The sequence below is a fragment of the Aquila chrysaetos genome, chromosome 7 (genome assembly GCF_900496995.4).
Source record: "Aquila chrysaetos chrysaetos chromosome 7, bAquChr1.4, whole genome shotgun sequence".
In the NCBI taxonomy this organism is placed as follows: Eukaryota; Metazoa; Chordata; class Aves; order Accipitriformes; family Accipitridae; genus Aquila; species Aquila chrysaetos.
In genome coordinates this window covers 15321063-15334336 of record NC_044010.1, presented here as the reverse complement: position 1 = coordinate 15334336, position 13274 = coordinate 15321063, and the positions used below count along the sequence as shown (strand labels likewise).

Here is a 13274-nt window from a genome sequence, read left to right as displayed (position 1 = left end):
CAGAAGCACATGTAAACTAAAACCCAGTCTCTTTTTCTACCACGTGCTTGCGTTTGGCTGCCAAAATTGATCTTGGTTCCGTACAAGTTAAGTGCTGTGACGTCCTATGCTGCTGCACTTACCAAATGCAGTTAAAAAGACAACTCCTGTTTTTAAGTGGAACAGCAGCATGAGTTCTCCTCACTCCCTCGCCTCTGTTGAGGGATTCGTGGGAGGTAAAAGGTTGTTCATATACCGCGCTCTGTGTCCAGGCCGATACCCGACGCTGCAGGCCCTAGCGAGACCCTGTGTGGTGAGGCAGAAGTTGAGGCAGGGAGCAGCTCGGCGTGCTGTCCCATACCCATCCCTCATAGACTGGCAGTGCAAGGCAACTAGCCGGAGCAACACAGTCCCTTATGCGCCCCTCACTACAATCTGGTATTTCTGTAATTCCAGATTTTAAGCTTATTTGGGGGTTTGTCCTTCACTTTTGAACAAAGATAAGCAATGAGTGAGGGGTGGAGTGCACGGTTCTGCCTCTGCTTCCCAAGAGGTGGTCCGTACTGCTCCTTTGCTTGAAGAAGCAATTTTCCTTCATGGAGCTCCAGCCCTCGTTTTGAAAAAATCTGATCTAGTTTCACGTACGCTGAACAGAGCTGTCTCAACTTCTGCCCTAGGGAGGAGTGAGAACAGTGGAAATAGCTGTTTGATAACAACATGGACAGGATTTTTTTGCTAAAAATCTTAAGTCAGAAGCTCCCACTTATAATGCACTTCGCATTAAACTTCAAAGATTAAAAATACTACAAACATTTTGTCTGTTGTTTGGCTTTCTAATTCTTATTGTTGCTTCATCATTATTAAAGGTTTGAGGTAAACTGCAATCATGATTTCATGATTTCCCTATACCCAGAAAGGGTCTGACTAAAAGATGAGATTCCCTCATACTGACATTACGAGCCATTAAAGGAAAAGCAAGTAGAATAAATATCACAGTCAAATTCTGGGTTGAAGCACTTTCTAAAAGCTAATCAGATTGTGGGTAAGTATGTGTTAGAGGAAGGTGTCATCTACTTTTTATATTGAAATCAGTCTGTATCTAAGAAATAGTTCTAAACTCAGCGAAGAAAGCTCTTCCCATGTAAAATATGCAGGATGTAATGGACTGTGGACATCTGACATTCATTTCCTATTAATCTACACATGCTTCTGTTCAGTTTTGTATTGCATGCATATGATGTTATGAAATGAAAGGCTAATTACAATTTTAAACTCTTTGAGGTAGGGTCTGATTATTGTATATGGCATTCACTTTGTGAATCACTGTATTGCTCTGGCATTATTTACATAATACGATCAGTTTTAAAACTGCATTTGTCAGAATTTTGAAAAACACTAGAGAAGGAGTTGCATGGCTTAGTGAACCACTGTAAGGAGGGTGAACAGTACTGCAAAATCTTAATAGCACATTAAAATCTATTTAAAAATCAGATTTCTAGTGTTTCTGAGGAAGGAGAGTGCTGCTGTTTGGAACTTTTAGTGTGTACAGTTTTCTCCTGATGTTGTTAACGGTATGTGCATTTTGAGAAGGCATTTATCAGAGCATAAATGCTCCATGGTAAGTACAGAAGAGGCCACTATGATTAAGCATTCTTTAGTTAAAAAACAAAAAACACCACCACCCTGTAGCATCTGAAGTGTTAGAACATATTGCCGGTCCATCTTTATTAGTATACCACCCTGTGTTAAGCAGCTGGGGTTTTTTTGCATGATCATGTATGACAGGCTTCACTCTGTATCATTATATTAGTAACTTATGGCAAAACAAACACCATTAACTCAAAAATAACCACCAGTACTGTAACTTTTATTTGCTAATAAATATCTTAATAAACAGGCTTACCCCATCTGTAAGACCTGATAATGCCTCTTAGGAAATCATAGAAAAATAAAATACAATAATAATCAGTAACTTGTACTTTGTACAAAAATCTTATTATGTTGCTCAGCAGGTAGCTTTGCCAAACCCCATATTCTTTCTGCAAAGAGATGGCATATGTAATGCAATTCACCTTAAAAACACCCTAATGTTGAGAGCTGAGCATTCTATTACACTATTAACTTGTAGGCATGCCAGCACATGAAAATTTACATGGAACATCATATTATCATAGGAATAGAATAATAATAATAAAAAGAAGATAACACCACTTTTCAGTAAATAATAACAACTTCACTTCTAATGTAAATTCCCCTTGGGACTGCAAATCAGTACATTAAGCTTTTTATTTCATGGCTATTCCTGCAATACTGTTATGAACAGGCAAAAAGGCAGAAAGAAAAATGCAGTGGGAACATGTATGGGAGATACATTACGTGAAGAAAAGTCATTCTGAAGAGTGAGGCAGTCCCAGGGGGAAACGAACGATACCAGCTGTGAAATGTTCAGTCTCTCAGAATGAGTAGAGCGTGCTTGCTGTGTGCAATGCTACACAAGTTCAGACCGATGAAGATACAACTTAGAGGTGCAGTACCAAGGCTGCTTTTCTGTGAGATGAATGGTGAAGACTGAGTCACAGGTAGTTGTCATTATTCAAATACATCTTGGTAAGAGGAAAAGAAGCAATGGCAAAACAAATTGTTATCTGGGGTCTTTAAAGAAAAGGTGGGTTTCAGACTACTGGTAAGGATATGAGATCTGTGCTGAGGCCACGGTTTGTTTGTAAAATCGTTTGCGAGTATTATGATTATACCATTACTTTTGAAGCCATCTACCTTTAAGGTTTTGACATGGCTGCTTAAATATATAATATAAAGTGTCTGTCATCAAATAGTTATTCATATATACACATACATTGATACATTTTATGGCTATGCTAGAACAGCAAACTATGAAGAGCAGTCATATTTAGTTGTGTACAATCTAATTTCACAGAAGAGACAGAGATTAAAAACCCTTCTAATTCAGATACGTTTAAAACCAACACACAGAAATAGATAGAGGCTATCCTGAGAGAACATACCAACCACGTTATCTTCCAAGAGTAAATCAAAGTTAATTTTTAGAAGGTAGTCAAATATTTTTCTTGCATTTTTTCTGTAAGTCAAAGTGGTTTTTTTAAAAAAAACACCTGATGACAAAATTAAAACAATTAATTCCAACTTGATCAATGAAGGTTGCTTTGCTAGAAAATAAACTATTGCCTTTCAGTAAATAAGGTTTCACATGATCTTTTAAAGATTTTTTTTTTCCTTGCTAAACTGCAGATGCAATCCTGAGAAGCACAGAGTACCTGTCATTGTTACTGAAGTCAATAGGAGTTATACTGCACCAAACAAGAACAAGCCCTTTTTGTTAGTCTCCGGGTTTTCAGCCACAGCATCACGGTGCGTGATGTAACTGATACCATCAGAGAATTTTGACATTGGCCTCAACAGAAGCAGACGCAAGGCGCTAGGTAAGAGCAATGTATACTGAAGTCCTGACTGAATCCAGTTCCTTCACCAGAGTTAGCCAAGAAACAACTTTTCCAACTTTTAATCTGAAATAGCCCTCTCTACCTTATGTAGAAAACTTGGGTGAAGAAATTGCTGCAAAAGAAATGGTATTAAAAATACTACACTGCCAATTCAAAGCTACATGTTTCTTGGGGAGAGGCAGATAGGAAATCATGGCCATAAGCTTTAAAATGCTTACGTGTTTACGTGTTAAGAATCTTAGAGTAGGATGGTTTTCTTGAGATAGGGAATTAATGAGAGAGTCCAATAAACAGAACCACTAGGAGGGCATTAGTTATTTTGTTTGCTACTGTGTGTTTCATTAACTGGCAAATCTCAAAACTTACACTGCAATGCACTAGGAGTATGAAACCGCTTGTTCAAAGAGGCAAATGATCAGCTAGAAGTTCTATTATGAAGGGGAGATAATATTGCATAATGTTTAGGAAAGAAGAAAGATAGACAAATCTAATTTTTTTGTAGATTGTGTTTGATGGGGATGGCTTGATGGTTGTCTCCTGAATTTAAATCCAGGACTTTGGGGAATTTTCTAGGGAAAAAAAAAAAAAACCAAACATTTCTGTTAGATACTCTGTTAGATGCATAGGTCATTTTAAGTACTTATTCAAAACGCAGAGATGGTAGCCCATTCCAGATAAAAAAAAGAGTGCAGCAACCACCTTTTGTACCTTGCAGTTCAGCTCTGCCATGTTGAAGGTAATCATAATCCATTTCATCATATCCCTGAGGTAGTAGCCTTGTCTTTTATGCTCAGTGCACTCTCTTCTCCCCTATTAAATGGACCATCCATTCCATGCAAATCTATAGAAACCTTTGATCCAAACCCTCTTTCAGTCTATTGGCATCTTCTCCTGGATTTAACTGACTTTGGATCGTGCCCTGAAGGACCAACCTACATCTCAACCTGAAACTCTCAACAGAGAAATTAAAACTAGCAAAAATTTTAGTGATACATTTGAATGACAAGACAGCATGTGTCCTAGTAAGTGCTGGTTCTCTAACAACAAATCAACCATGACACTAGAGGGATGCAGGAAAGGAGAATCTGTTTGGAGAGCTGAATCCTACATACAGTACGTGTAATGCAGGGCCTCATCTCACTGTCAGTGAAGTCAGTAACAAACTCTCATGAATTTTGGTCATAGCAAGACTATGGCTATTGACACCGAAACATTTAATTCCTCACAGTTACATCATTGTCCCTGGAATTACTCCATCAAGAAGTTTATTAAAATCTTTCAGCAGGATTTGGAAATACTGGGTGTATTAGAGTAGAATCTTCCCAAGACAAAAATGGAACTTGTGAATTAGGCATTTAGTAACTAAAATAATCCACAGATTTGAAACATTGGCTGCATTTTGTCTTTTTCAGCTAATCCTATTGTACATAAAGGGACTGTGACGGTAAGTTATACAGCTCAGAGCATTCAGCTGCTTAAAAAAAAATAGCCCTCTTTTGCTTTTCCTTTTTGCCTCCTAATCATTCTCAAGTAGAGCTCAGTCTGAATGAGAGAAAACTGAAAATCTAGTTTGTAAGCCACTCTTAACTGGACAGCTCTACTCTTTACTGTTTATTTAGGTTCCTCTCAAAAAAGCCAGTATGCAACGAGAAGAATAAGTAGTCTTTCAGTTACAGAATTGTGTCTATGGGAGGTTCTAATCTAAATGATGACAGTTGTACCTGGTTTTTTTTGTCATAGGCTGGACCCTGGAAAACCAGTAAATCAGATTTTTTTTTCAATCACTGCTGTAGAGGAGCCTCAGAGCATTATGCGGTGATGATACTGTGTAAATACTCCCTAGACTGTTTCAATGGGCACTTTTTCATCATTCACAACCAGAAATGAATATTTGCATTCCAGTGCAGATTTCCCCCAAATGTGATTTTCAAGATTCTAGATTCAAGGTTCCTTTCTATACAACCAAGGCCACAGGCATCACACAGTTCAGAATACAGAGAGCTAGAATTCTCTTTGATTTGTGAATTTTCAGTCCCAGGGTTTTGGCTTATCTACCTCTCAACATACATGCTGCTGCTTAGCAGTTCTCCACTGAAGTGTCAATAAGGAGAAGTATTAGTATTTATTATGGTTTATTCACAAATTTGTAATCAGCTTGCTGATGTGCATATTAGAGATGAATATTCCCCAAAACGTGTAGTATTTCCCAAATGATGAAAAAAGTCAGCAATGTCTCCTCACATATCAAGAAAAATATGGGCAGTAGGTTTTGTGATAATATCAATGAATGTACTGGACTCCTCAAGGAAACTGTATGTGGTACTGAAGTTAAAAAAAAAGAAGACAAAATATGTTATCCCATGCTGCCTTACAAATATTTTATAGGGACTTGGATTTGCAAGTCCTTTATGCCTAACTCTACTCATGTAAATAGTCCCATTTCTAATCAACCTCCTTATGTGAATTAAGCCACACAAACACGTAACTGTTTACAGATTCAGGAGTTTCTGAGCGTGGCACAGTACACACATTATTACTGAGACGCACGTGTAGTTACCTACTAGTCAAAGTGCTCAGATGCTTAGACATATGTCAAAATTTTGGACAGGAACAAAGTAGAACAGGTGTGAAAACTTCAAACGATTTTGAGACTGACCTTTTTAATATATTTTTTTCCATACCTTCAGTGTCATGACTTGGCATTTTTTATTCCAGTTTAATTACACAGGTATGAAAAATAATAGGCTAAACCTTTCTGGAAGAGAGATGTACTTGTGAAATCTCTTGCAGGAAAGAAAGGTAAGAGGTACTCATGTAGGATATTTAAAGAAACGTACACAGAAGTAGATTTCACTGAACTGGCATTGTATTATTACACATAAAAATATGGAAATATATTTTAATTCTAATCAATTTTTTAACCTCATGGTTTTTCATCAACCATTTTTGTTGGTTTTTCTTTCTAAAATTAATCACATCTTTTTATACTATACACTGGCATATCCTTACTCATATTCCCTTGAAAATTTCCTTCATTTTAACCTCATAAGTGTCTATAAATGGCTATTTAAAAGAAAATAATTTATATACCATTTAAACATCTTTGGTGACTTCAGCAGAGGGACTCAAACTTTTTATAGCATGGACTACATCTTACTAGAGGTGCTGGCTCATGGGCACCTTGCTTCCCCTTTATGATCACTGACGATTTCCACAGTAACTAGTTGTATGAAAAAGAATTATTAGAAAGGGGTTTGGTGTGGTGGCAGTAGAAGGGTCAGCATCAGATGACCAGGCAGCTTTCTGTAAGCCAGTTTGAAAATGTTTTTTCTGCCTGCGGAGGAAATGAGAGGCTGATAACAAGCCAAGGAAGTTTGGGAAGTACTATACACATACAGTGCATGCCGTTAAAAATTTTAAAAGCCAATGGAGCAGATCAACCCCATTAGCATTATTGGGAGTTAGGTAATTAATTTGGGAGGTTTGAAAAACCTCAGACATTATGATATACATTATATATACAATTCTTTATGTACATATAGACAAATATTTTATATCCATAACATGCTCAACGTATCCAGGTCCATAATCTGAGGAACTATACACAACCATAGCACTCATGGATGAGCAGTGTGCACTACTAAATACAGTATGTGATGGTAGAAGATATTTGGGAGCTGTAAGTGCATGGAACTGCCTTATGCAACTCTTTTGTTTTTTGTTAGAGATCCCTAGCACAATATGGGCAGTTCTTCCTTTTTCACCTTATTGTAGGCTTTAGGGATTTTTTTTTCCTTTTCAGGGCTGATTCATTTGTCTCTCCAGGAGATTTCAAGATCACTGTCCTACTAAGTGTTAGCCCAGCCCAACACATCTTTCCCTCACTCTCAAAAAATAATCATAGTACCATTATAAAAAGAAAAAAAAAAGATTATCTTTGCCATTTATTCAGGAAAGCTCAATTACAGTTGGTGAAAAAGGGTATTCTGGAAGAAAACTGTTTAACAGAATACAGTGCTCTTCAACCGTGTGCAAATGCCGTGAGTGAAGTATCTCTATTTTTAATGCTTTTCCTAGAAAATGCAATGGAAGACAGACTTTTTATTATGACTCTAACTTTTGTTACTCTAAAAGATGTGTTGGATTGGATTAGAAGTGAGTCCTCCTTTCCACTCTCTGCAGGACATATTCCAAGATAAACTGAGTCCACAACTGGGTAGTTACAGGTACCCTGTGTTCATAAGAGAAATTCTCAGCTGCCAGAATGTGTCCCATAGAACCATTCCATCAGCTGAGTTAAATCAGCTAAATACATGCTTCAGTTTGCAATGGGGCCACCTGAAATTTAGCAACTGATCTTCAATACAAGTTAAAGTATGTTCTATGCTGCTTTATCTTGGTGGCTGATATGGTCCCATGGGGCCATTCGAACATGGAAATTGCTGTGGTCAATACAGCCTTAGTAGGCACCTCCACAGTCCCAGCTATTCCACATTGTGAATCTCTACTGCATCTGAATAAAGGGTGTCTGTACGTTACTTATGAGCCACCTTTGGATCCTGTATGAATCTGCATTGAAAAAGAAATTAATGGAGCCCAGTATTAGGCTCATCATATGAAAAATAGAAAATGGATAGTCAGTCTTAAATTACAGAAAAATCGAAGTACTACAGTCTGTGAGTTCCACGTCAGAATAAGCCAGCTAATACCCAGTACAATTTTGGACACAGAATGCTTTGTCCAGAGCAACTAATTTATTTGAATTTATTGTTGAGTGCACTGTTTGCAATTAGAGGATTGCCTTATGCTGAAAAGTCTTGGCTGATGTCTTAAAGCATAGCATGTGTCTAAGCTTTTATTAGACAGACACTGAATTTACATTCATTGGAAACAAAAAGGGTAACTTTTGTTTAAGAAAAATTTAAATTACATAGCTCAATTCTCTTCCTGTCACCTCATGGAGTCCCATTGCTCCTCAGTAATTCCAATATGCAAACACCTCATGAGCAAAATCTACTGAACCTTCTGCTGTTACTTGTTTAGTTTTAACACCAGCATTATGGACAAGATCCTCTCTTTTTCACAGGTTCAGCATAAGGACTGGATACAATCAATGCATGAGATTCACCTGACCAAGCACAGATGCCTGGATGTGAGCTAGTCATTTTGATCTCTTTGAATGCAGAGAAACAGGTGCTTCTTTGGCACAATTAATCTAACCCAGAAGTAACTAATTACATTTGTCAGATAACTCATATCCTACAAGGGCCCACTTCTCTCCATTGATTAAAAGGGAACCTCAGATGACTTGCTCAAATGCAGACCTCCAAAAATTAGGCGAGAAGAATTCCTCCCAATATGTCTCAGGGCTCTGGTTGACAAGTGGGGAATAGCTTGAGTAAGGATGACTGATGTGGTTTCCATGTTAGATGACCATCCCATGAACATCCAAGTTGCTTGTCAGTCAACTTTGGAAGCACTGTGGTTGGCACGTGATGGACAGCTGGGGCAGTGCACTTGTCAGCCAAGAGACACTAACCTGGTCCTGCTCAGCAGTCAAGGCCCTCACTTAAGCTATGTTTTGGAGGCTTAAGTGATACACGAGCTGTGGTAACAGTACAGGTGGATGGATATTATTCTAGATTAACGACAGTCAGATCTGTGAGAAAAATCTACATATGGATATTACTTGTAAATAACTTAGAACTATTTCCTTATATCCACCTTTTAATGCCTTTTTTTTTTTTCTGGCTTGCGTATCATGCACACTTTATTTTGTGAACTTTTCAGTCATGAAGCGCTCTGCAATGTGGGCCAGATTCTCAAAAACAGCCTACTAGATTTGTTTAAATTTGTTAAATTTAAACTCTAACTGCACGCTGCAATATGCAGAGTAACCAAATAAAGCTGATTTTCACCTGAAGAATGTATCCCCTGTAACAAAGAAATTTACTCTAATTTCACATATACATTTGTGGCCTGCACAGAATTAAGCTCACATTTGAAAAATAACACCCATTGGGTTTTTGTTTGTTTTTAAATGAAAAAAATAGGACCCCCTCCCCCCAAACAAAAGTAAGCTTGGAATTGGAGCAAGAGCAAATAAAGTGTTTCCAAAATGGGGAAAATATAAATTTGATCAAGATAACTATTATAAAAGTGTCATACTGCACCACAACAACAAAAACCCAAGCCATATAAACCTACTAAATCCTGGATTTACAATGTTTTTAATAAATGTCCTCACCCAAAGAATCCCTTGTTCTTTCCTTTCTGGTTACCCAAACTCTTGTTTATATAAAAAAATATATCTGATTAATAAATGTTTTAATATTGTTATATTTTTCCTATTGAAAATATATTTTCAGTAGTGTGATAAATTTTTAAATTAATTTCCATGAAATATATCCAGTTTGTGCGCACATAACATGCTGCTCTGCATCCACACTACCAGGAATGAAAAAATGTGCAAAGGAGAATTTAAAAGTGCACATACATGGTTTGGATTAATTATGAGTAATTTTAAAACCCCATTAACAAATAACAGACTCATACCTCCTCGGTAACGTATTTAATTGTGAGAGAGGCTCCTTCCACAGATGTCACGTTGTCAGCCACGGAAGCAATGACAGGCAAAATGGATAACAAAATGATTAAGGAAAATGAACTTTTAAATTACTCTGTGATGATAGTATTTTTTAAAAGGCTTCAGGTAAGTATGATTTTCTTTCCATAAGAGGACCTTTACCAAAAAATTATTCAGATGTGGAATTGGGGCAGAATTTTTCAAGTGACAGTCACAGAAAAGAACAAATGCTTTTTTCCCCCACTAAAGGCCTGTGATCCTGCAAAATGCACATGCTTGTACAGTCCTACTGAGTTCAATAGGACTACTCATGCTGGCAAAATTACCTTTGTAGCTAGAATAGGACTGGAGCTGCCCTTCTTTAAAAAAAGCTCATCAAATTGGCATTGTAGAACACTGGTGAATCCTGATCTTTAGAAAACTTGTTCCTCAGTTAAATCTGTTTGTTTTTTTTTTAAATGAAAGAAAGGAAAATTTACTTAGTGCACTACTGTTATACCACTTAAACTAATGCAGTTATTCCAACATAAAGTGACAACAGTGAATCAGGCCTAGCGCATCCTACTCTGTGAACTGGTTGGAAGCATAATCTTTTCTGAGTTGCTTTCTGATTTTCCTTCTTTGCCACCGGTATACAATAGCAGCCTTTTCCAAGAGTTAGGAGATACATTTTGATTTACAAGATGTAAAGTAAGCAGTAAATATCATTATGATTACATGAATTAGTTAGTTCATTTTGATATACACATATATTATACTAATTGCCCAAATGCACGTTTTAACAGAAGAGTTGTAATGCTTGAGTATATTGGAATGCCACATAACTAAAAAACATCCTCCAAACTATGTATAAATCAACAAAAGCATCTGCACCCAGGTCACATGTGACATGCATGTAGATCTGCGTGTGACTTCTACAGCACGCAGACATGCGCTCATTCCCCTGTTCCCAGTAGCGCGTATCCCATGCAAAAGTTTGGAAATGTAGCCCAGCATGTCTGTGTAAGCTGTCTGAATAGAACATGAAAGCTGTAAGTCTTAAAGAGGTACAAATATTATGTTAGGCCTTTGCAGACATTTTCTTGCATGTAAATATGGCTATTGAAGAGTTCTAAAGGTCATTGTCTTCGATGTCATTTAGATAACTGTACTAAATGAAGATCTAGCCCATAGTAACCAGAGCTCCATTTCAGCAGAGTCTGCTTTTTACTTCTAAAAGCAGTTAGAAGTAGACTCAAGGCAACATATTATTACACTGCTGTCCTATGTCCCCTTTTCTGCCTATGTACAAGATAACTGAATACCGCAGTGTGTAACTTCCAGCATTAGTTGGTGGTTGTACCGCTGCCCTCAACTGGAGAATGATATGGCTGGCCTGCTCCCATGGGAATAAGCACATCACCCCACTGATGGCTGGCCCTCTAAGGTCTACTACGACTGGTGGAAATTATGTGTAGTTCAAGCAGCAGAGGCCTGCATTTTTGGAACAGAAACCTTTCTGAAGTCTATGTGGCCACGATATAGCTGACAACCATGTTTTACACATGGTTATGGAAATGTTACAAACAGTTTTCCAGTGAGTATTTGCCACGTAGTAGAAGCAAATGCTGAGTATTAAAAAAAAAAAAAAGTCTAGGGTGGTGAAGGATCCCAAGGATGAACAAGTTTTCCAACCTAATCTAAAATTTAAAGCATAAAAAGTGTCGAGTGCTAAAGTAATTCAAAATCAAAGACCTTAAGATTTCAAACAGATTTCTCTCACTATCCTCCCAATTATTCACACAATGAAAACTCACTACATAAAATCATCAGTCATTTCTGCAAACAATACTAATGTTTTGAGGCACCAGCTTACCAGCATTCAAACTATCGTAAAGTAATATAACGATAGGACCCATACATCTGGATTTAATTAAGAGAGAAAATAAATATTTATGTCAAACTTCTTTTTGATTGCACATTTGGTATTGGAAGTTACATGGTCACAGAACATGAAAGAAGTCAAATACTTTTTGATCTACCAGCAAACTCTAAATACATCGATAAAGAAGCCACACCAGGCCAAATAGATTACTACTTTCAAGTAAGTTCATGAAAGTTTCCCAAATAGTGTTATACAAAGTTACACATCCATGCTGAGTTATTCATCAATGTGTAGCAAGAGTCTTGTAGTAGGCCAGGATTTTATTGGCAGATAAGTGGCGGAGGAGCTATGCAGTGTGATTAAAAATACCAGTTTGGAAGCATTAACATAGAAGTACTTTTATACTCTGAACAGGAGATTGCAGTTCTTGAAGTTGGGAAGAGCAGAAGGGAAGAATGAGAATATTTTTCCATTTTATAAATGCTGAGGCACAAAACACAGTTGATTCTAGTACTTTCATACGTGAAATCCTTTCTCCTGTATGTGCATCATGTGTAACCGCAAAGTCTGTAAACTGCTGACTATTCGTCTCTGGTGTCCAATGAGTACAACTCCAATTCTTCTAATGTCACTGCAAGATAAAAAGTTTCATCTTGGATGCAAGTATAGTAAAGCCTCTTGTACACAAAAGAGTATAAATATATGATGGATTGCTCTTCTTCAGGACAGTTTACCTTCCTGACTGGGACAAAAAAGAAAGCTGCAAGTGTTGAAGTTTTCTGCACCTGTCAATTCCAAATTTTTCAATACAGCCATTTAAGAAAAAAAAAAAAAATTGTAGTTAGAGCTCTGGTATCTTTTGTGATACTAATGGTCAAGTAATTTTTCCAAATCTCAAGGAAGAACCTGAGAAGTGGGTTCTAATAGCCCATTTTTAATAATATGTTAGTAGCAAATGCTTCCCAGTCATACTTGCAAAGGAACAGGGCTGATACGCTCACTCTTGCAGTCCTGAGGCAGAAATAACAGAGGCTGTACTTCTGATGATTAGGGGAATGGTGGTGAGAGATGGTCTAAAGATCAGAATAGCAGCGAATCTTCCAGCTTGACCCATATTTCCCTCCCAGTTTCCCTTCATCTCATTTAGACCTGCACCCCAGAGTGGGGATCTCACCCACAGAGCTTGACTCTTTGGCAAGAATGAAGTCGACAGCCTCCACCATCCAGCACAATCCACTCGTTTAGCTGTTCTCTAAACATCACCAACTGCAAGATGCTGAGAAAGATCACAGAGGTGGTGAGGGCAGGAAACTTCAGATATGCCTTGTCAATTGTGCAAATCCCACACTGGGACATAGCATAGACA

The 13274-nt window shown here is 37.5% G+C and overlaps 1 protein-coding gene across 6 annotated transcripts in view; it reads right to left on the bottom strand.

Moving 5' to 3' along the window:
- Positions 1-1825: 1825 nt before the first annotated feature.
- EPHA6 (EPH receptor A6) overlaps positions 1826-13274 on the bottom strand; it is a 538064-nt gene continuing 526615 nt past the window's right edge. For all 6 annotated transcript variants that reach the window (XM_030019720.1, XM_030019722.1, XM_030019721.1 and 3 more), the window contains one exon: positions 1826-12539. In XM_030019720.1, coding sequence (XP_029875580.1) covers positions 12425-12539 — 115 coding nt within the window. In that variant the 3' untranslated portion in view covers positions 1826-12424. The remainder of the gene's footprint in view (positions 12540-13274) is intronic.